The sequence below is a fragment of the Hydra viridissima genome, unplaced genomic scaffold, assembly GCF_058129835.1.
Source record: "Hydra viridissima isolate aposymbiotic clone 2 unplaced genomic scaffold, HvirCarnegie_v1 scaffold_6, whole genome shotgun sequence".
NCBI classification, from domain to species: domain Eukaryota; kingdom Metazoa; phylum Cnidaria; class Hydrozoa; order Anthoathecata; family Hydridae; genus Hydra; species Hydra viridissima.
In genome coordinates, this window is record NW_028324305.1 from 5,646,896 (window position 1) to 5,668,939 (window position 22,044).

Sequence of the window (22,044 nt, forward strand, 5' to 3'; positions counted from 1 at the left end):
GTTAGCAGAAAAACACCCCCAGACCATTACATTACCTCCACCATGCTTCACGGTCTTATGGCAGTAACGTAAATCGAGGCGTTTTCCGGCCGGTCGACGTACACGGCAAATGCCATCGCTCCCAATGATGTTGAACTTCGATTCATCACTGAACAGGACAGTTCGCCATTTCTGCACATTCCAGTCAATATGAGATGTAGCAAACAGGAGTCTTTTCTTCTGGTTTTTTAGTGAAATCAGCGGTTTCTTTACAGGGCGTCGAGAAAACAATCTGGCTTCAACAGCACATCGTCTGACTGTTCGGTCCGATACAGGCAGCTCTAATTGCTTTTGTATCTCGACTGATGATATCCAGGGATCCTTCTTGATGGATTTGACGATCATAGAATCCTCTCTAGAAGTGGTGGAACGCGGTCTTCCACCTTTATTATCTGCTGCCAACTTCCCTGTAGAACGATATTTGGAACATAGTCTTGATACGGTCCATTTTTTCACGCAATATTTATCACAAATACTTTTTTGTGACATTCCACTTACGTAATCGCCAATAATTTTCTTTCTTAGTTCCAATCCAAGACTGCCGGGAGCCATTTTTGCACTTGTTTCTTCTGGAAACTTCTGGAAGCTTCTGCATGCTTCTGGAAACTCCTGGATACTTCCTTTAATTGTTAAAAAACTTCTGTGACGTTGACACGGACCAGACTTAAGAAAATGAAACAAACCAAAAAAGTTGCACTTGTTTTGTCCGCTGCAAAATGGCACTTGTCAACGATATTCTGCCTGTGTGCTGTAACCTGTCAGCTGATTGCTCATGTCATAGCATGCTATGACTCCAGACTCCTGAACTGTTTGCTGTGGTAGTATAGTTCGTTTCGTTTTTAAGACATGTAAAATTAGGAACACTTTTTAGCATTGTTCGATGTTGGTTGCAAATGTTTTGTCCAATACTGTATATATATATATATATATATATATATATATATATATATATATATATATATATATATATATATATATATATATATATATATATATATATATATATATATAAATAAAACATCAACTAATACCCCATTCACACTAAAAATAAAACTTGTTTTAATGTGGTTATATAAACTAGTTACGCTTTTTTCCGTTCACCCCAGATAACACATGGATGTCGGCCCGATGTCTTGCCGACATGTTTTATATCAGCTTTAGATTGGCATCGTTTTACTTCATCGGCCCGACGTCGGTCCGATAAATAAAATAAATTAACTTATATTCCATCGGAAAACATCATCGGCTTGATATCTGCAAACGCACTATAAAATGACTTGTTCTGTGAATGTAATGCGTCAACATTACGGATCGCCGGATACAGCATACGGTATACTAACTTTACGGTATACTTTACCGTAAACTTGGTATACTAAAAGTTAGTATACAGATTAGTATACCTGTTTACTTTTATTTGTGAAATATTTTTGGACTTTCTTGATAATTTGATAATTATATTTTCCTAATGAATTAAATTACAGGACCATGTCTATTATTTAACTTATCATGATTAAAGTTTTTATAATTCAATTTTTGTTTCTTAGATTTACTTAGTAAAAACTTTAATTTAAGTTGTTATATTTTTATACCAGGCTGTTTGTGTTGCTCTTCACCTTTTTAAGATTTAAGATTGTTTATTCTATGGATTTTTCTGTTCTGAAATAAATTAATAATAATAGTAATAAAAAAAAATCAATAAGTAAAAAGTTTATACTTTACGTTATACTTTACGGTAAACGCTACGGTAAATTTTTAGTATACCGTACACTGGCAATCCCTAGTCAACATGCGAAAATTGTCTTACAGTTTTCATTACAAATATTTTGAAATTTTCAACTGAAGTAAACTTTAGACTTTAGTGAACTTAGTATTTGAGACTTGAGTTCTCTATCAAAGTTTATCTTTATAACAAATTGAAAGGCAAGTTTTTTTTTAACTTTAAATTTATTTTCAGACTTACTTTTTAATACCAAAAATGAAATAAAGCTTATGCTAGAAATTAACAAAACGTGTATTTTATTACTACATATATATATATATATATATATATATATATATATATATATATATATATATATATATATATATATATATATATATATATATATATATATATATATATATATATACTGTTGGCCAAAAGTTTCCGGACACTTGATATTTTTATATAAAAAGCTAAGATCTATCCTGTATCATTAAATTAATCAATAATATTAATTTATATATAACTAATTTTAAGTGTTTATGTAAGTTTGAGGTCAGTAATTGGGTATTACTAACTTCAAACTTACATAAATAAGTTTGTTTTTTTTAATTGCTTATTTTAACTTGATATATGGCGTTACATTACTCTTAAGAGTTTGGTCTTGTTAAAGTTATTTATTTGTTGAAACATGAAGGAAATATTTATAATATAATGATATCCGACTAAAATGATTAAGAATATTTAGTTTTGTGTAGTTTTCATTTGGTATTAATACGGTTGCATTAAAAAATCTTAAAAAAATTTTAAAATTTTATAATTCGACTATTTAATAAAAAATATGTGTAAAAAATCTTCTTTAACGGTTGCAAAACGTTCTGAAATAATTACATTACATAAAGAAAGTTATTCAGTTCGTAAAATTTGCAAAAAATTAAAAGTTGTCAGAAGTACTGTACAAGATACCATCAAACGATGGAAAGAAACAGGCATTTTTGAAGACAAAAAAAGATCTGGTAGACCACGGAAGACAACAAAAGCAGAAGATAATAGTATAATATTAATGAGTAAAAGAAACCGAAGACTTACGGCCCCGGAAATAACTTCAGGCTTTAATAGGAGTCATTCAAAATCTATTTCATTAACCACTACGAAGCGACGTCTTAAACAAGCAGGACTTTCTGGCCATATAACTGTCAAGAAACTGTTGCTACGGATTGGAAATAAAAAGAAAAGGTTAAATTGAGCTATAAACCACCAAAATAGGACAGAAGAAGACTGGGAAAAATTACTATGGGCCGACGAAACCAAATTTGAACTGTTTGGGCAAAGACGTAGAATTTACATCAGAAGAACAACAAAAGAAAAAATGATTCCAGAGTGTTTAGTGCCGACAATCAAGCATGGTGGTGGGTCAGTTATGGTATGGGGATGTTTTTCTTCAGCTGGTGTAGGTGACCTAGTTAAAATTGAGGATATTATGAAAAAAGAACAATATAAAACAATTCTAGAAAACAATGCTATACCTTCCGGCTTAAGAACTTATTGGTCGTGGTTTTGTTTTTATGCAGGACAATGACCCTAAACACACCTCAAAATTATGTAAGAACTATATAAAGGAACATAACCTGGCCGGCCCAATCACTAGATTTGAACCCAATAGAGTTACTGTGGGAAGAATTGGATAGAAAGGTCAGACAAAAATGCCCAACATCCAAAGAGCACCTGTGGCAGATATTAGAAGAATCCTGGTTATCAATTACACCCAAAATAATAAATTAACAAATAGGATGCCACGGATCGCAAAAAAAGTGATAAATAATAGTATTGTTAGTATTTTTTTTATTTTATTTTTTTTCTTTTTTTTTTCTTAAATAGTTACTATATGTATCTTTTATAAAATAAATATATTTGAATTTTTTTGAAATAATTATGGGAGTTTTAATTAAAAAATTAAACAAAATCCAAGTGGCAACGATTCGTAGAAAACTCTGCAAGAACAATGCTTCCTAAACTTTTAGTGAAAATTCTCTTGCTTTAAGAAACGTTTGGAGCTGTTTTTACAAATGAACTAAACCTGAGACTATACTTGTACACCCAACCCCTGCCTACTAGTTAAAGATTTCTGATTTAAAAACGAAAACACACTTATTATTTAAACACCGTTGATAACTTTTTGAATGTCTAAACAAATTTATTCTATGGGGAAAAAGCCATTCATTTTAGAGCCATGGAGAATTCAAGGATTCAACAATTGTATTTTAGTGGAAGAACTTAACAAAGCCTAAGAAATTCAGAAATTTAGTGCTCATGAACACTAAACTGAGAGTAAAATTCCTCGACATACCAACTTTTTTTTCTTTCAATATATATTTTAAAAACAAGATTTAAAATTTTATTACAGAGTATTAAGTAAAAATATGGTTTTTTATTATAGGTTTACTAAGTTAGATTTATTTTTATCAAAACGTGTCGATTGTTCTTTAAGACGAGTTTGGAGGGATTCCAATTTGCGTATGTATTGATTAAGTGAAGTACTTGAGTGTTGATTAGGTCGCGCATAGATTTCTACGTAATCTTTGTTCATTGAAAGTGTTTGTGGTATATAAATATTACTTCCATCGCTATCTACATCCCTTACAGGTGGGGAAGTATGTCTTAATGCAAAATCTGAATGCGTTGGAGACGGCCTTGGATAAGAGCGAGGCGCATCGCTGGGCGGTTTCATATGTGGTGAGTAAGATTGACTTTGGGTCACAAAACTACTCTTAAGGTTATATGAGTTAACTCCAACATACCTCGGTGTATTCGAGAGATTTTTACTGTCAGAAGCAGGACTCGTGTCGTTTATGTTAAGAGGCGATACAATATTTTCAGTCGAATTTTCCGAGTCATTCGTTAAGTTTTGAGATATCTCGTTGGGGGATTTAGATTGAGCATTATTTCTCAAAGTTTGATCGTAGCTGGAAAATTTAGAGTCTAAACTTTTGCTAATATTGGTTTTTTCGTCAGAGCTAGTTTTACTGAATGATTGTTTTTCTTGATTGAGAATCATTGGCGTTGACTTTACATTTTCGTTTGACAATCGGTTGTTCTGATGACTAGTTTTAGGTTCGTGCAACTTTTTCTCCTTTCTATCTTTGTAAGGATATTTCGCCGATGATTTGTAAAGATTACGTTGATACTTCAACTTAAGAAACTTCATTCGCACAACGGAAATAATAACCAAAGCTACAATTTTAAACTTTTTGAACCGGGTTAAGGAAAACCTTTCTGGTCGACCAACAAATTTATTAAGCGTGAGCTGTTCGCCGTTTCCATATTCGCTTAACAAAAGCAGGAAATAAGTTTTTTGGTAAGATAAAGCTTTGCGGAAACTCTCAGCTCGAAAGTACTTCAAATACAAGCGTTGAACCTGCAGAAAAAAAATCGTTTTTGCTGCATTTCAAATTGCCATTATACTGCTGATTAACAACAACTTGAAAAGCCTGTCAAAGCACAAACCGAAACCGATGAACTAACCAGATAATACTAATCGTTAATCGGATAAAGATTAACGATTAGTATTATTTGGTTAGTTCATCGGTTTCGGTTTGTGCCAAAAGCAGTTTTTTATATGAAGAGACAGAAAATCTCCGGAAACATTTGCTTTTGAAATTTTAAAAAATGTCAATAAAAAAAATTAAAGCTCATCTAAGTTCAAGGAGACCAAAAATCAAATTCAGATTAAAAATTTACCTTAGCAACCGTCCAGCCTGCATTAAAAAATTTACCTTAGCGATCGTCCAGCCTGCATTAAGCAACTTCCGCCCATCTTCAGTAATTTCGGGAGAATAAGTAGTTCTCTCTTTTAATGTTTTAATTTCATCTTGAAGTTTTTCAATCTTTTTTAAATGCATTTGATTACTCTTATCGGTTTTTTTCTTTAAAAACGCTAATTTTTCTTTAAGATCAACCACTTTCTCTGAAAGTTTACATCGTTTATTCTCAATCTTGTCTCTTTGAACTTTGAGCTGTTCAATCTGAGCGTGTAGATGATCACGCTCTTTCTCCCAAAAGTCATGCAGCTCTTGATTTTTGGCATCTTGCTGACGATAAAAAGAAATTTTGTGTTCGAGACGATGGATATTTTCTTTAAGTTGGTCATGCTCCCTGTTTAAAGAATCTTTGGCGGATTTATCCTTAAAAAAACAAAAAGACATTGAAATTCTCAACACAAAAAGAAATTTTAACGCAAATGCATTTGATGTTGGAAAAAATCGAAATACTTATTCAACTTGTTTTCAAAGAATTCTTTTTTTTTTTTTAACATACGGTATCCATAACTTACAGCAATGATTTCATGGCGCTTTTGAATTTTCTCATGCCTCATTTCTTCAGCCAGTCTTTCGATTTCGCTCTTTCTTTTCATGATCGCTTGCTCTATATCTTCTTGACTCCTCTGTCTTTCCAACAAAAGGTTATTCTCTTTTTCAAGCTCTAACATTACTTCGTCTAACTTGGACTCTTTTTCTATTAGTGCCTTTTCACGTAAATGCAGCGCTTTTTCTCTCGCACTCCATTCCTTCTCGAGAGCACTTGAAACTAGGTTGCGATTTTCTTCTGGCTTATGAAATTTAAGTTGCTTAATTTCATCGCGGAGATTTCTAACTTCACGTTCATTTAATTTAATGATTTTACCAAATTCTGCACGTAATTTTTCTAAATCAGCTTCTTTTACAGATAAAATATTTTCACAACCAGTTAATTTTGCTTCAAGTAAACGAATATTTTTTTCATATGTCTTCAACAAAACTGCATTTTCCTCTAGTTCACCCTGTAAATCAATTTTTGCTTTTTCAAGAGACAGAATTTTCTCTTTGAGGAAAGTTTCACCACGAGCTTCAGGCTGTGATTTAATTTCGTTTAAATGATCATCTTCAGTTTGAAGGAACTCACGAGATTCACTTAACATTTGAAACGATGTTTTTTGTTTAGAAAGTGACTCTGCAAGTTTCAGTTCTAACTTGTGTTCATTCTGTTCCATCTCTGCAATCTTTAGTTTTTGAGCGTGAAGAAGTTTTTCAGTATAAAACTTATTATCGATTTCGCTGCTGAGCTCGCTTTCAATGGCTTTAACTTTTGACTGTTCTTTTTCAAGTAATTGCTTAAGATCTGCTAACCTTGCTTCGAGTGAAACTCTTTTTTCCATTTCGCTTTCGAGCAGCTTTTCCAGCTCGTTTACAGAGCTACTATCTTGATCAAGAAGATTATTTAGACTTTCACGCTCGCTTTGCACGAGATTATGCAGAGATATTATATTATTTTCAGCATCTTCTAAGAGCTTTTTTAAATGGTTTGACTGAGAAATTTCTTCTTGCAAAAGCATTCTAAAACAAAAAGTCATTGTTAAAAAATCAAAATAAGCAAAACAAACTAAAAATAGAAATCACAAAATATCGACAACAACCTGGCTTCATTGCTACTCTGTTGATATTGGAGAATTTGCGCCGTCAACTCATTTAACTTTTCAAGCTTTTCAGAATTCTCGATATTTAATTCTTTTCTTGCCAGTTTTTCTTTCTCCAGATTATCTTTTAAATGATCTACTTGAGTGTTCAAGATGACAACTTCACGCTTTAGTTCATCAATTTGATTATTAAGAGGAACACAACTGTTTTCATTCAGAGCAGAGCGCAGATTCTTAATTTCATCAACGAGTAACTCACGATCTTTGGAAAGAAGCGCTGATAATGAAGTAGAAATCTAAAATTAAGTGCGGTGATTTTATGCAGTTTTAGAATTTAGGAAATGCACAAAATAACAAATTATAAAAGATTACCTCAGTAACAGGTTGATTCTCTTTATTTTGATCATTAAGTTTGTATTCAGCAGAAACAGCTTCTTGTTCTTTTTCGAATAAATCAGCTATTGCATTAACTAATTCAATTCTACGGTCACCGATAAAACTCTCAGGAGCTAATATCTAAAAAACAAACATGAAATTAGTATAAACGTGATAAGTATTCTTACAACTTTGCAACATTTTAACTAAAAATAAAACATGATATTAACATACATTTGTTGAATTGACTTTAACCACTAAATCTTTTAAACTTTTAATGACAGCGAGTAAACAGTTTTTCTCAGTCAACCAAGCATTTTGATGACGCTGCAGGTTTTGTAATGATAAAGCCTCATTCAACTCAGGTATGCTTAGTACCAAATTCAGAACCTCTTCTGCTTCACTTTGAATGTCATTCAGCAAGTACTAAATTAAAAGTTTCTTTTTTGAAGTTATATTAATCTTTTTCTTTATAATTTCATAAAGTGAGGATTATCAAAGTTTCTTAAAATCAAAAAGAATATATAACAAAAAGAATGCTAAAAGATTTTCACCTTTACATCTTTGTCAGTGAGAGATCTTACTGTTTCATCTTGGAGGTGTTTTTGACGTTGTAAAAGATTCATCAGTCTTTCATGAACTGTCTGGTTAGCTGTCTGATTATCAGTATCTTCTTGCCAAAAATCATCTGATAAAATGATAAATACATAAGATCAAAAAAAAAGTTGAAAAAAAAAGTATCTGTAACAGAAACTAAAAGATTATGATATAATTTATAATATATAAAAATTATGATATAATTATGAAAAATTATGATATAATTTATTTATGCAATAACAGTATTATTGTTATGTTCATTGTCTGTCTCTCATATATATAAATATAATTAATGAGAGTAAAAGGTTGCAGAATAAATTTTTTATTTCTGAGCAAAAAAAATTTGCTTCACTTTAAATAAACAAAGAAATGAGAAATGATGCTTAATAGAATCTTACAATTTGTTGTTTCATCAATCAATACTTGAGAAGTCTGGAGCTGACTTTGTAATTCAAAAATCTAAACAAATTTTCTTGGTTACTATTATGATTTCTATTTAAAAAACTTTGCAGCAAAAACCCTACAGCAAAAAAATGTAAAGAAAATTTTAAACCAATGTAAGATATTCAATGAAGCACTAACATTTGTTTTGTTAACAGATTTTCTCTCATCAAGAACAGGTCTTTTTTCATTAAACCAAGACTTGAGTGTACTCAACTCCTCATTTTTTAAATTCAACACAAATTGAGTCTCTTTTAAACACGCTTCTAATTCTGCTACATAAATTCGTTGTTGCTTAAAAAGTTCTTTTTCCTCATCAACATTTCTATGTTTTAATAATACCTCTTTTAATTCTCGATCACGATCACTTATCACTACTTCTAAGTCTTTAATGAGAGTTGCTTGCTGGCTACCTTCTATGTCCTATGTTCAAATAACAGTTAGGCGAACATTGTTTATAATGATGAAAGTAAAATCTTTTAATTTAAATAATATTCAACTAAAGAATTTAACTAAGATCTGAATGTTATCATGACTAAATTAATCTAAAATTATACAAAAAAATATATAATCAATTTAAGTAGGAATAAATAATTTTTTAGTATTTTTTTAACAAACATTTTTTATAAGATTTTAAAAAAGAAAACAAATTTAACTAAAAAGCATGTTCACGTTCTTTCCCTCCCCCAATATCTAACCCATCAGAAATGGGAATTTTATAACACAATATTGCACAAAGCAACACAAAATCACTAGATTTAATGAGAAGATAATAGAATATTTGCAGCTTACTTGTATTCAAGTTTTATATGAACTAAAGTGTGGAATAATGATTTCTTTAAAAACCCTACTTTTGCTTTATAAGTAAAAATAGACAAATTTACCTTCCTGCGCAACTCTTCTCGCATAGAGGTAATTTCTTTACCCAACTTTTCTGTCTCTTTCTCAAGCAACTTGATTTTATTGTCACTGCTTGCTAACTCAACCTAAAATAAAAAAAACAACAAAGAAATCAAGAAAAGTAAAATTTTTTTTTTCTTAAAAGTAATGACTATTTTTTAACCAATATTTTTTTTTTATTTTTAAAATAAAAATAAGAAACCTTTCAATATGAAATATTATAATCTCTTTTTTTAGTACCCAGAGAGGAAAACAACCATAGACTTGTCAATAAAATTAATAAGAATTAACATTACAAAAAACTGATAATAAGTTATAAATAGTTATAATTTAAGAAAACAATGAGACAAAATATGATTAGCTAAAAAAATCAGCATCATTCTAATAATCATATATTAAACCTTTAAACTTTCAAAAGTTTTCTGGTCTTTTTCTTGGAAACTGGTAGCACATTCTTGTGAATCTTCTTTTTTATAAAGTTTTATTGTAAATATTTCTTCTTGTGAATCTTTATTTTCTTTGTTTTGGTGTGTAACATGGTCAGCAAATTTATCAATATCCTCTTTTTGTTGCAAAGACAATTTGATCATGTGAGCATGGCTGACTAAAAGTTCTGACACTTTGTCATGAAGTTCACAGACCTTTACATGTAGAACAAAATTAATGAAAAATATCTTATACTAACACTAAAAATGCTAATTAATAATAATAATAATAATAATACTAATAATAATAATAATAATAATAATAATAATAATAATAATAATAATAATAATAATAATAATAATAATAATAATAATAATAATAATAAAAATAATAATAATAATAATAATAATAATAATAATAGTAATAATAATAATAAAAATAATAATAATTAACAATAATAATTAACAATAGTAATAATAATAATAAAAATAATAATAATTAACAATAATAATTAACAATAGTAATAATAATAATAAAAATAATAATAATTAACAATAATAATTAACAATAGTAATAATAATAATAATAATAATAATAATAATAATAATAATAATAATAATAATAATAATAATAATAATAATAATAATAATAATAATAATAATAATAATAGTAATAATAATAATAATAATAATAATTAACAATAGTAATTAACAATAGTAATAATAATAAAAGTAATACTAATAACAAAAGCATAAAAAAACCAAATCAACCTTTTCCTTGAGCCTGCTTATCTCAATAGCTTTAATTGGTTCCACTATTTGGTCTTTCTTTTGCAAAGCTGTATTTGTGCTTAAATCTTGATTAATGCTTTCAACAAGTGCAATTACTTGTTGTAAAGAATGAACATCTTGATCACTTAAAACATAACCAAAATGATCTGCATTCACTTTTGACTCTGCAACTTCATCTAAAATAGGCAATTTAACAGTGCTTAAATTCTGATGGTCTGGATGATCCATAAGAATGGGACTTCCATGAGTAAAAACTGGTTTTTTTTGCTCTGCAACTACAGTTGATTGCATATTCTTAGAAAAGTTACCAACTGTGGAACTAAGTAAATCTTTGATGGGACTTATGTGGTTCAAATTGGCTTTATTAGCAGCAGCATCCCCATTGAAGTCTAATACCAATGGGTTTAAAGAGCCTCCTCCTCGAGCCTGGTCATTCATTGATTTTAATCGTGCTTGATTGATATCATGGAAAGTAGATTCAATTTGTTGTTTTTCATCAAGTGCTTCTTGAAGAGCACCTTCCAATCGATGTACTTGCTTTTGGAGTTTTTGTATACTTAATACCAATTCATCATTTTCCATCGCCATTTTTGTGATCTCCGAGTGTAGAGAATCTTCCTTATGAGAATAACCACTATCTAACATTTGAGAGCGTAGCTCTGAAATAAAAATTAAAACAAAAATAAAATTAAAAAAAAAATAAATAAATATAAATAAAAAATAAATATATATAATAATATTTGTATAAATAAAAAATAAAATTTTAATTATTAATCATTTTGTGTTAACAATTTCATAAAAAATTATTCTCACCTTGTTTTTCTTCTGTTAATTCCCTGATAATTTCATTTAATGATTCTATTTCATGTTTTAAATTCTCTTTTTCTTCATCAGTCATAAATGCTGCTTTTGATGCTCGTTTAGAGACTGCAAGTTCCTCTTGTTTTCGAGTGTATCTATCATTTTCAAGTTCCATTTTTAAATCTGCAAACTTGATTTCTTTTGCGTTCTTCTCGTCCATCAATTGCTTGTTTTCTGCCAGTAAATTTGAGAGTTTTTCACCAGTAAGCTCCAACTCCAACTCTTTCTCTTTCAACTTCTCCTTACACTCTTTCCACTGAATTTCTAAACTTTGCTTGTCTTGTTGAGATGTTAAAATCTCTCTTGAGCTTTCTGCAACTCTTTCATTAGCACTCCATAACTCTATGTTAAGCAGTTTAAGTTTACTTTCTAGAGTATTGTTAAGTTCTGTTAAGTCTTTTATATCAACTTGAAGAGAGTTGTTTTTCTCATTTACTAAAGCAATGTTGGATTTTAATTCATTAACTTCAGAATCATATTCCTCCAACTGCTGAACAAAATTGTTGTTTTCAGATTGTAGATTTAAAAGCTGATCTTTTTTTATCTCGAGATCAGCATAAAGATTGTTACTAATACTTTGTGTTTCACTGAAAACATTTCGAACTTCATTCAGCTGGAAAAAAAAAAAAAAAACGAGTCAAGCATAAAAAGTTTTTAATTAACAAAATTATTTAAAGAAGCTAAAATAGTTTTTAAGCTATTAATCATTTTTTAAAATGGAACACATACAATTGTAATTATGGAGGTAGAGAAAAAGGCATTTACTAGAATTCTGGTGGCAAGTTTGTATTTTGAGCATTTTTAAGAAAACTATTGAGGTACAAAACTATGGATGTTATGTGATTTTTTTCTTTATTTCAGAAATTTATTGTTTGAATTTAAAAATTGTATTTTTTTTTATTTCTGAGAGTTCAGTTTATAATATATACTCTATTTACCAATTTCAAATTACACTGCACTATGATTTACACTGCTATGATTTAGGCTTACATGACTTTGCTAACAAATGTATTTAGGACTTTATAGATAAACATTAGGTAAATAAGGTTTTCTGCTGAATATTTTTTATTAAAAACTGTTAGAAATTTAGGTAATACCTCTCCAACGGTGGCAGAGAACATCTGCAGCAAATGGTCAACAACCACAAACAAATGTTCACCAACATCTATATAAATTTTAGCAAAAAAGGTATAACATCTTTTATTGGTAAGAATATGCTGAAACAATATTAATCAAAATAATGTAGTCATTTATATGAAAGCATGAAATATTTTGAGAAAAGCAAACAGTATTTGTAAAATTTTCAAATATTTACACCACTAATAACCAAATACTTTAAATACTTCAAATACTTCAAATACTTATGATCTGAAGCAAACTTAAAATGTTTATCTTCCTAAGCAGAGCAGAAGCAGGTCATCCTATTTGTATGACCTAGGCAACTAGTGCACTCCCCCATGCTAGAAAAATAGAATACAATTTTACAAATTTCATAGTCATTCTCAGGGTTGCTTCTTTTTGGCAATAGTTTGGATCTGAGTTCTCAAATCAAATCAGGAAATGAAAATTTAATGGAGAAGTTAAATACAAAATACATGAAATAATTTGAAATTTAAAAACATCAATGCAGGTTGACCTTATAGTATTACAACATTTAATAGTTAGCAAAATAATAAATAAAAGTTTTCAGTATAGATATATATATTTTTAATTATCTCACATGCAAATTATAACTTAAAGACATTTGGTATTTCAAAAAAAGATAAATCCCCCAAAAAATAATTTGGACATACAAATGATATTATTTTAAAAAGTTAAATCATTTCTTTTAAGAAAACAGTCTTTTATAAATATAAATTTTTATCTATTTAGAAGTCTAGAGAAAACATTTCTCATATATTGCTTTTTAAAAGATATTCAATGATGTGGTCTGCAGCTAGATAATTTAACAAAATGCACTTGTAAAATACCAAGGTTATTTGCAGTAAAATAATTTTTGTCTATATATGGCTAAATGGAAATTTTGTGTTTTTGAATAATAACTTTACTTCTTGAAATTTCAAAAATTTACTTGTAACTTTTTGTAGTTTTCTTTGTAATCTTTTTAGTTTTTTGATAATCAGCCTTTCAATACAAAAAGAAATTATAAATAAGTTCAAAATCAAAATGGCAGAATAAAATCTTAGCATGTGGATATCCTGTGGAAATTAATCTTCAAATTATACTTTAAGTATTTTTTAATTCTGAAAAAGGTTTACACAAAATATTCATCAGAAACTTTCTCACTGGTGGATACAAGTCCTTAACAGTGACAGACCTTAGTTGAACAACCTTTCAACATTTAAAATCAAAACGCAGTTCACCTAAAGGTTGTTTCAATAACTTATTACCCAGTTATCTATGGAATTGCTAAAACATGACAGATATCTCATTTTTTCTGATGCTGCATAAAACCTAAAAATAAATTTTCAAACCTTTAAGTTGCTCTGGATCTTGAATATTGACTTTAGAATTTGAAAGCTCAGCACGACTAAAAAAACCTTCTGCATCATCAGGAGCTAAACTGTTACCATCTTGTGTAATTAGAACAGGTTCACTGAAAGCTTCATCTACACTGGTAATATCGTTCTGTAGTGCTAGTGTGGTGTTAGCACTGTTATCTTTAAAAGAAAACAACATCTAACAGTTTAGTTATACATATTTTGATGAGACTTTCTTCTATATTGGAAACATCACTTTGAATTTATTACTGGAGAAAAGCTACTATGTAAATTTAAAATTGCATTTATTTTATACTTTATAATGTTTCTATATCTTTATAAACTTTTACTTATAAATATTTATCAAATAATTATATAATAGCATGCTTATCAATTTTTATTAAATCTATGATGAAATTTGCTAAATATTTTTTATTAAATCTATCTATTATATATCTACTTTTGTTACAAATTTATACATTTAAAAATATACCACTATCACTTCTACCATTTTTTATGTTGAAGAACAAATTTTCAGGCAGAATAGAACTGCTCAAATTCGACATAATCATCTCATCCAGCTTCTTGTGAATGTTTTCTTCAGAATTTAATATGCTGGCTAATAAATTGTTTAATGATTTTCTTAATTGTTGACAAACACCAGTTAAATCATTTCTAAAAGCATATATTACAAGAATTATAGAATAAAACAGTATTGCTTTTAATAAATGCAGAAAAACAAATTTTACCCAAAATTTCATTACCGCTCCTTTGTAAGTTTGATAATATCACTTTGTAGAATTATGACTAGGTTGGAACTTTCTTGCTCTTGACGATCATGTCGCTCGAACATCAGTTCATTTTGAGAGTTAACTTCTCTTAAGCTTGCAGCCAACTATAAAATGAGATAAACATACTACAAATACTATGTATAATAACTTTAGGTAAAACAAAATTTATGGCTTTTAGAACATTAAATTTATGCCTAATAGACTTTCAGAGCATAAATGTAACAAAAAACTGTCTATTAAAATATTACTATTTATTAAAAGAAAAAAAAAAAGATTTTTCTTTTTATTTACTCTATTGATTTCATTGTCTTTGAGTTCAACCTTTTCTTGTAACTGAACTTTTTCATGCTGATAAAAGAACATCAAGAATTAATTATCAAGTAAATTGAAATATACATTTTTTTTTCATTGCAAAAAGGTAAAAAAAAAAATTAATACCAAAATTTCAGAGCCATAAAGGTTTTCTATTTGCTATCAGTTTTATAGTTATTGAATTTCAAAGTTGTGCACAAAGACTTAAACAAAGGTCTAAATATAAAAATATAAAAAAATATAAAAAATAGACACAATATTTGACCTGCAACTGAACTATATCTTTTTCAAATCCTTTTATTCTATCTTCACTCATTTGCTCATAATTTTCAGCCAGCAGTAAATTTGCATTTAGTTGTTTTATTATAATTTCTTTTTCAGTTAACTCATCCATAAGTTGCTTTTTTTCAACATTTAACTTCTCGTGGGAGTCTTCTTTGATTTTACCTGCAACAGAATTCTCTAGCTCTATTAGTTCTTTCTGATAGTGATTTTTCAATGACTCTTTCAATTGCAATAGCTCAACTTGGTGTTGGTCTTGAACCTTTACATAAAACTCTTCATGGTCTTTACTTAAATTTTCTATATGTCTCTCTTGAGTAGCTAACTTTACGGTAAGCAATTCTATTTCTTTTTTTAAGTCGTCTAACTCCTAATTAGAAAAATACTAAGTTTCAGAAAGAGTTATTTAAAGAAATTCAAGTAATGGAAACATTCATGTGAAAAAAAGTTTTAAAGAGAACATTTTATCTAAAAGTAATAATAATAAAGTTGTAATAGAATTGATACTAGTTAAAATAGGATCATTACAACAACAGGATCATTACATCAATATGATCATTACACCTACATGATCACTACCACGAAATGGTCATTACATCAACATGATCATTATAACAATATGATACTTGCAAAAATATGATTGTTACAAAAATATGATCATTGCAACAATACAATTATACAACAGTATGAAATAGAAGAAAATTAATACATTATAAAAAATGGACATTGTGGATTGGATTGGATTTAAATGGATTGCTTTGTTTTACCTGCTCATGTACTGCAAGCAACTCATCTTTTATTCTATCAGTCTCAACTTCCATGTTGGCCACCACTGCATTTATTTGCTCAAGAGTCTTTAGTTCAAAATCCTTCTGCATCGACAGCAGTAAGCGATTATGCTTTTCCTATAGTAATTACACCAATTTTTATTTTTAATTTTTACAATTTTATGATTAAACAGGAAAAAAATATTTTTATTGTGAAATAATAACTGTAATTGTAGTCACATATAACAACTAATTTAACATTAGATTGAATACAAGTTTAAAGTAACAAATCATACATTTAAATCATGCACAGTTAGGAAATTTTTATGCTCTATGTTTTCTAAATCAGTTGCATGTTTTTTCTGCTGTTCCAGCAATAGCTGGCGCTGTTCTTCAATATTCTCCTCAGCAATTCTTTCCAGTTCTTGCAACTTTTTCCAATGCTTTAATTCCATGTTCTTTTCAAGGTCTGTAAGGTCCTGCAGGTGTTTGTTCAACATAAATTCTTCATTTTCTATTAAAGCAGAAGCCATTTTCTGTTCCATGTCACATAATTGATTTCTATAACTTGCTTCTATAGTTGCAACATCATTCTACCATTAAAAAAAAAAAAACATTCACAGAAAAAATGATTTTAAAAATAATTCCATAAATTTTCCTTCTAAAACATTAACAATTTTATATTAAAAGTAAAATTAAAAATAAAGAAAATTGAGTGTAAAACAGAAACTTCTAAAATACTTTCTTTATACAAGTAATGTAAACAAAGCTTTGTTTTGTGTGAAAGCAGAAAGTAATATAAAAAGCAGCAAATTCTGTTTAAAAATTATCTTTTTAATTGCCCTATTATGAAGTTTTTATTTGTTTTCTTTTGTTCTATTGTTAGAATTAATTTATAAATAAGTTCCTTGCATTTAAATAAAAACAAGAGGAAGCTTCATAACTAACAACAAAATATAAATACTACAAAAAATATCATAAATATATATATATATATATATTAAAATATATATATATATATATATATATATAATATATATATATATATATATATATATATATATATATATATATATATATATATATATATATATATATATATATATATATATATATATATATATATATATATTAGGCACAAATTTTAACATTAATATTAATTTTCATATAATATTATTAGGCATTATTTTAGCTATGCATACTTGAAACTTATTTGTAAGAGTACTTTCTAATTCAATACTCACATGAAAAAGATCATCAGTATTTGTTGAGATGTCTAAAGAGATGAATTCACATACAAAATAAATATTTGTTAATGCAGATTAATTACTGACTTTTATTTAGAATTATTAAGTAAAAACGTATTGTAATAAAGATCATAGTTTTTAATGATTGCTAAACTGATAAGATAAATCTGTTGGTGAGGTGGTAAATGTGATTGTACATAAAGTGAGAACTATAATATATATAAACCTCACCTTTGGTAACAATTGCAGCAACATTTAGAACTTTTTCCTTAGCATCATTTGCACACTGCAGCTTTGATTTCAAATCTTGAACTTCTTCTTCATACTCTATCACACACAAAAATTCAACATTATTAATTTTTTATTCTTACTTATTAACTTATCTTTTAACAAATAAAGCTCTCTGTATTCTGAAAATTTTTGGTCATTTGAAAATAAGCACAAAAAACCCAAAAAATATTAAAAAAAAAACTTACTGCACTGAAGTTGAGTCATTTCACTTTCTTGCTGCTTTACAAACTCATTGAGTAAACTTTGTTGTTGATGAAATAAGTCATCACGAGCAGCCTGAAACTCTTGGATTTTCTCATCTGATATTAGCTTCAACTTGCTTTTTATTTCAGCTTCCACTTGCTCCTCTACTTTTTTTATCCGACAATCATAATCATTTTTCATTTTATCTAGTTCTTTGTTATGACTGACTTGAAAAGTTTCTAATTCTTGTTGAGTTTTCTCAACAGTGTTCTTTAACTTGTTAGCAAACTCACAATTGCCATCGCATTCGCTGAACTGATTTGCTGTTTCTTCCACTTGCATCTGTAAGCTCAATATTTCCCTATTCAGTTCAGAAATCTCATCAATAAGAGCTTTTTGAACATTGAAATCTTCTTCAGTCATGACATCTTTATCATATTTCTCAATTAACTTCTCTGAAATAAGCTTATTGTTTTCAAGTTTTAAATGCTCAACAGTTGAGGACATTTCTTTGATTTGCTTTTTAAAAATATTAGCCTCTTTCTCAAGTAAGATTCTTGTGTTGAAATTTAACTTTTCTATCTCCATAGCTTGTTTTAAAACTAATTTTGTGTGCAACTCTGCTAAACCATTTATCTTTTTTAACTCATTATTTCTTCGAAGAATTAATATTTCTTCATTTTGTTCAAACTTTAGTTTTTCTATATCTTTGCTGTGATTGATTTTTAGCTGTTTAATTTTATTTTTATGCTCTTTAGTTAGTTCCAGCTGTAAATCATTTAAAGATTGCTCTAATTGCTGTTCATGACTAATTTTTAATTCATCAATTTGAAATGTGTTCTTCTGTTTTAATTTGCTAACTTTCAAATGAAGTTCTTCTTCAATGCTTCGTCTAAAAAATAATAAAAAGATACTTGAAATTTTATAAAAGATAAAATCTGTTAACATATAATAAATCATTACAAAATATAACTATCAATTCATATGTAATAATAATTATAGATAAATCGACCAATAATAAACTTTTGTAATTAATATTTTTATCTCCTGTTTTTTTATTTATTTATTTTTTTTGTTGCTTAAAACATGCTTAAAGATGAGTTACAACATTTAGAAAGTTTAACAAATGAAAAAATACCTTTCTTCAAGCTTTTCTAAGAGGTTCATAATTTCCATGTCTTTAGCTGACCTTAATTCATCATATTGTGACTTAAGCTGTGCTATTTTTTCCTCAAGAAGAAGCTGATGAGAGGATAGTAAACTCTCATTTTTAAGAGCAAGTTCTTCTAAAGCATTGTGTAACATTTTAGCTTCTAGGTCTTTTTCTTCTATACTTTTGGTTATTGATAATTTGTAATTATTTTCAGTCTCCTCCAATTTCTTTTCTACTAATTCCTCATAAAAAGCAGCCATCTCATCAAGTTTAGCTTTGAACTTAGCTTCACAAGCAATTTCAACTTCCTTTGAATTTTTTTCAAATTCTTCTTCAAATCTGGCTAATCTGTTTACAACAGAGTCATGAGTCTCATGAAATATCTTCATTTCAATACTTTTCTCTTCGAGCATTTTTTTACTTTCAATCAGCTCCAATTGCTCTTCTTCATACAGTTTTGTGAGTTCTTTAAGAATCTTACTGTGATCTATTTTTAATTCATTTATTGTGTTCTCTGTTTCAAAATTACTTTTTTTTATTGATGCATCACAACTTTCTTTAAGCATTTGTATTGTGCAATTATGTTGTGACACAACTTCATCTATCCTTGCTTGAACATATTTTTCATGTTCTACATGAATATCCGACATAATTTTGGATATATTTGCTTCGTGCTTCTGTTGCAGATCTTTATCAAAGTCTTCCAAGTTTTGCATATGTTTTATTTTTAATTCATTTGCTGCTTTTTCAAGTTCTGATGCAAGTTTTATTTCAAAAATCTCATTTAAACTAACTCGTTGGACTTCTAACTGATCTTCGTGTTGTAAATTTAACTCTTCTATATTCTGAGCTAACTTTATTTCATATTCATCAAGATATCTTTTTGATATTTCATCAATTTCTTTTTTATGTTGATTTTCTAAAAGAGCACTTTGTTCCTTAAACTCCTCATGAAGCGATTTTCTGAGATCTTCAAGCTGTTTGTTAATCAACTTATCATTTTCAAATTTTAGAGATTCAAACTCTTCTACTCTGGCCACTGTTAGTGCCTTCTCTGACTCAACAATTTTAGTGCTATAATCATTATGTAATTTCAACACTATTTTTTCGGTTTCTTCGGAATAATGCTTTTGCAATGCTAAGGAGTTAAATAAAAATTTAAAAGAAAACAAAAAAATCTTTAAAAAAAATTTCTTTACATTAAAAGAATAGCATCAATAGAATGTAAGTGCATTCAGCTTTTGTTTATTTTAATCAAAATGTTTTCTTAGTGGTGAATTAAATATTTGAGCAAGTACTTTACCTTCTATTTCACTATTGTGGTGTGAAAGTAATTCTTGAATCTCCTTTGAATGATTTCTTTCTAAAACAGTTCTCAGTGTTCTCATTTGCTTTTCTTTTTCTGCAGAAAAGTTACTTGTGAAATCTGCAAGTTGGGTTTCATAATCAGATTTTAAGTCTACTAACTGGAAAAAGTATAAAACATAATATATTTGAATTATCAAAATATCAAAACATCACTATTTTTACTACCATTTTTACTACCATTATAAAGAAATTTGTTTGCTTTTAAATTAAACATAATGAAGAAAAACCCTGAGCACCAAAAACTTTTAGTCAAAAACAGAGAAAAATACCTCTGCTTCTTTCATATCAGACAACTCTTTGATTCTTTTAGTGTATTCCTCATGTAGCATATCTTCTGAAGCTTTTAATCTTTGTTGATGATCAATGTAGAGTTCAGATCTCAGCTTGCTCAAACATTCTGAGTTTGTGATAGACATGGCTTCTTTTGAAGTAGAAAGAATATCTTCATATTGCTGCTTCAATGTATCCTCTCGTCTTTTAAAGTCTTCTTTGTTTAATTTCAATTCTTCACTAAGCTGTTCAATTCTCTCATTCTTCTGATCAACTGTTACTTTGAGATTGTTGAAATCAGATATATTTATAGCCAGCCTTTCTTTTATTTCAGCTAACTCCAACTTAAGCAAATAACAAAAACAATAAGTAAATAACATATTTTTTCATTCGAAAAAAAAAAAAGTAAATGCATGAAGCTCAAATGAAAATAAGATTAAAATTCATAAAGTGAATGTAAAACAATATTTTACATACTAACCAATTATACAATAATAATTATATACTAAGTATTGCATATTAATAACTATAGAATAATAAGACAGCATCACAGTGTGAGACCTGATATTGCATGCTTTCATTGATAACCTTCTTTTCTTTTTCCTGCTTTATGTTTAACTCTTGGTTGACTTTTTCTAGTTCTTCCTTTAAAGCCAGAAAAGATGCTTGCTCTTCTTGAAGCTTTTGTTGAACTAGTAACAATTTTTGGTTGACTTTGGATGCTGAAACCTTCTCTGACTCAAGTAACAACTCTAACTGCGCTTTTTCTTCAGATAGCTAAAAAAGTGAACTTTTTTTTGATTTTTCCAAATGTTAACTTTTTAAATTCATAATGAATTTAACATTTGTTACATTAAATTATATTTACAGTAGAGATGATCATAAAAAAATATTGATTACCATTATCAGATTCAGCTTATAAAGAATCAGTTTGTAACTGATAAATAATAAGTATTGGTCTAAGCTATACCAATATGTATTTTGATAAGGTAAGGTTTCCCGAGAACACAGAAGACAACAAACAAGAGATAACAGTAAAGCATCACTGATCTTTCAGTTTAAATTAGATTAAGTGAAAACTGTGCTAAGAATTAAAAAAATTTTTTCTAGAAAATTTGTCAAGGGTAGAAAGTTGTGTAGAGTGAAAAAGATAAGAGCATGATCTACAAGAGGAATGAAATTTGTGTTTCTGACTTTACTTCTTACTTCAAGTTAAAAGGCAGAATACGCTTACAGTTTTACAAAATGCAACAAAAGACAAGTAGCTTTTTTAAATTATTTTGTTAAGTTTCTTAAGATTTAATTAAGCTTTTTCAGAT

General features: G+C 28.3%; 1 protein-coding gene across 4 annotated transcripts in view; it reads right to left on the reverse strand.

Moving 5' to 3' along the window:
* Positions 1–4,041: 4,041 nt before the first annotated feature.
* The window catches only part of LOC145190501 (uncharacterized), a 40,060-nt gene continuing 22,057 nt past the window's right edge, over positions 4,042–22,044 (reverse strand). For 3 of the 4 annotated variants that reach the window (XM_090090007.1, XM_090090006.1, XM_090090005.1), the window contains exons 9-36: positions 21,287–21,502; positions 20,725–21,069; positions 20,391–20,553; positions 19,073–20,225; positions 17,937–18,826; positions 17,692–17,787; positions 17,458–17,489; positions 16,510–16,806; positions 16,214–16,351; positions 15,430–15,816; positions 15,144–15,200; positions 14,826–14,956; positions 14,555–14,736; positions 14,056–14,241; positions 12,679–12,746; positions 11,534–12,194; positions 10,700–11,379; positions 9,905–10,144; positions 9,488–9,589; positions 8,745–9,026; positions 8,561–8,621; positions 8,120–8,253; positions 7,800–7,991; positions 7,563–7,706; positions 7,191–7,486; positions 6,072–7,110; positions 5,515–5,922; positions 4,042–5,156 (exon numbers count right to left, since the gene is read on the reverse strand). In XM_090090007.1, coding sequence (XP_089946133.1) covers positions 4,173–5,156; positions 5,515–5,922; positions 6,072–7,110; positions 7,191–7,486; positions 7,563–7,706; positions 7,800–7,991; positions 8,120–8,253; positions 8,561–8,621; positions 8,745–9,026; positions 9,488–9,589; positions 9,905–10,144; positions 10,700–11,379; positions 11,534–12,194; positions 12,679–12,746; positions 14,056–14,241; positions 14,555–14,736; positions 14,826–14,956; positions 15,144–15,200; positions 15,430–15,816; positions 16,214–16,351; positions 16,510–16,806; positions 17,458–17,489; positions 17,692–17,787; positions 17,937–18,826; positions 19,073–20,225; positions 20,391–20,553; positions 20,725–21,069; positions 21,287–21,502 — 9,564 coding nt within the window. In that variant the 3' untranslated portion in view covers positions 4,042–4,172. The remainder of the gene's footprint in view (positions 5,157–5,514; positions 5,923–6,071; positions 7,111–7,190; positions 7,487–7,562; positions 7,707–7,799; positions 7,992–8,119; positions 8,254–8,560; positions 8,622–8,744; positions 9,027–9,487; positions 9,590–9,904; positions 10,145–10,699; positions 11,380–11,533; positions 12,195–12,678; positions 12,747–14,055; positions 14,242–14,554; positions 14,737–14,825; positions 14,957–15,143; positions 15,201–15,429; positions 15,817–16,213; positions 16,352–16,509; positions 16,807–17,457; positions 17,490–17,691; positions 17,788–17,936; positions 18,827–19,072; positions 20,226–20,390; positions 20,554–20,724; positions 21,070–21,286; positions 21,503–22,044) is intronic. The other variant, XM_090090008.1, reaches the window with a different exon arrangement.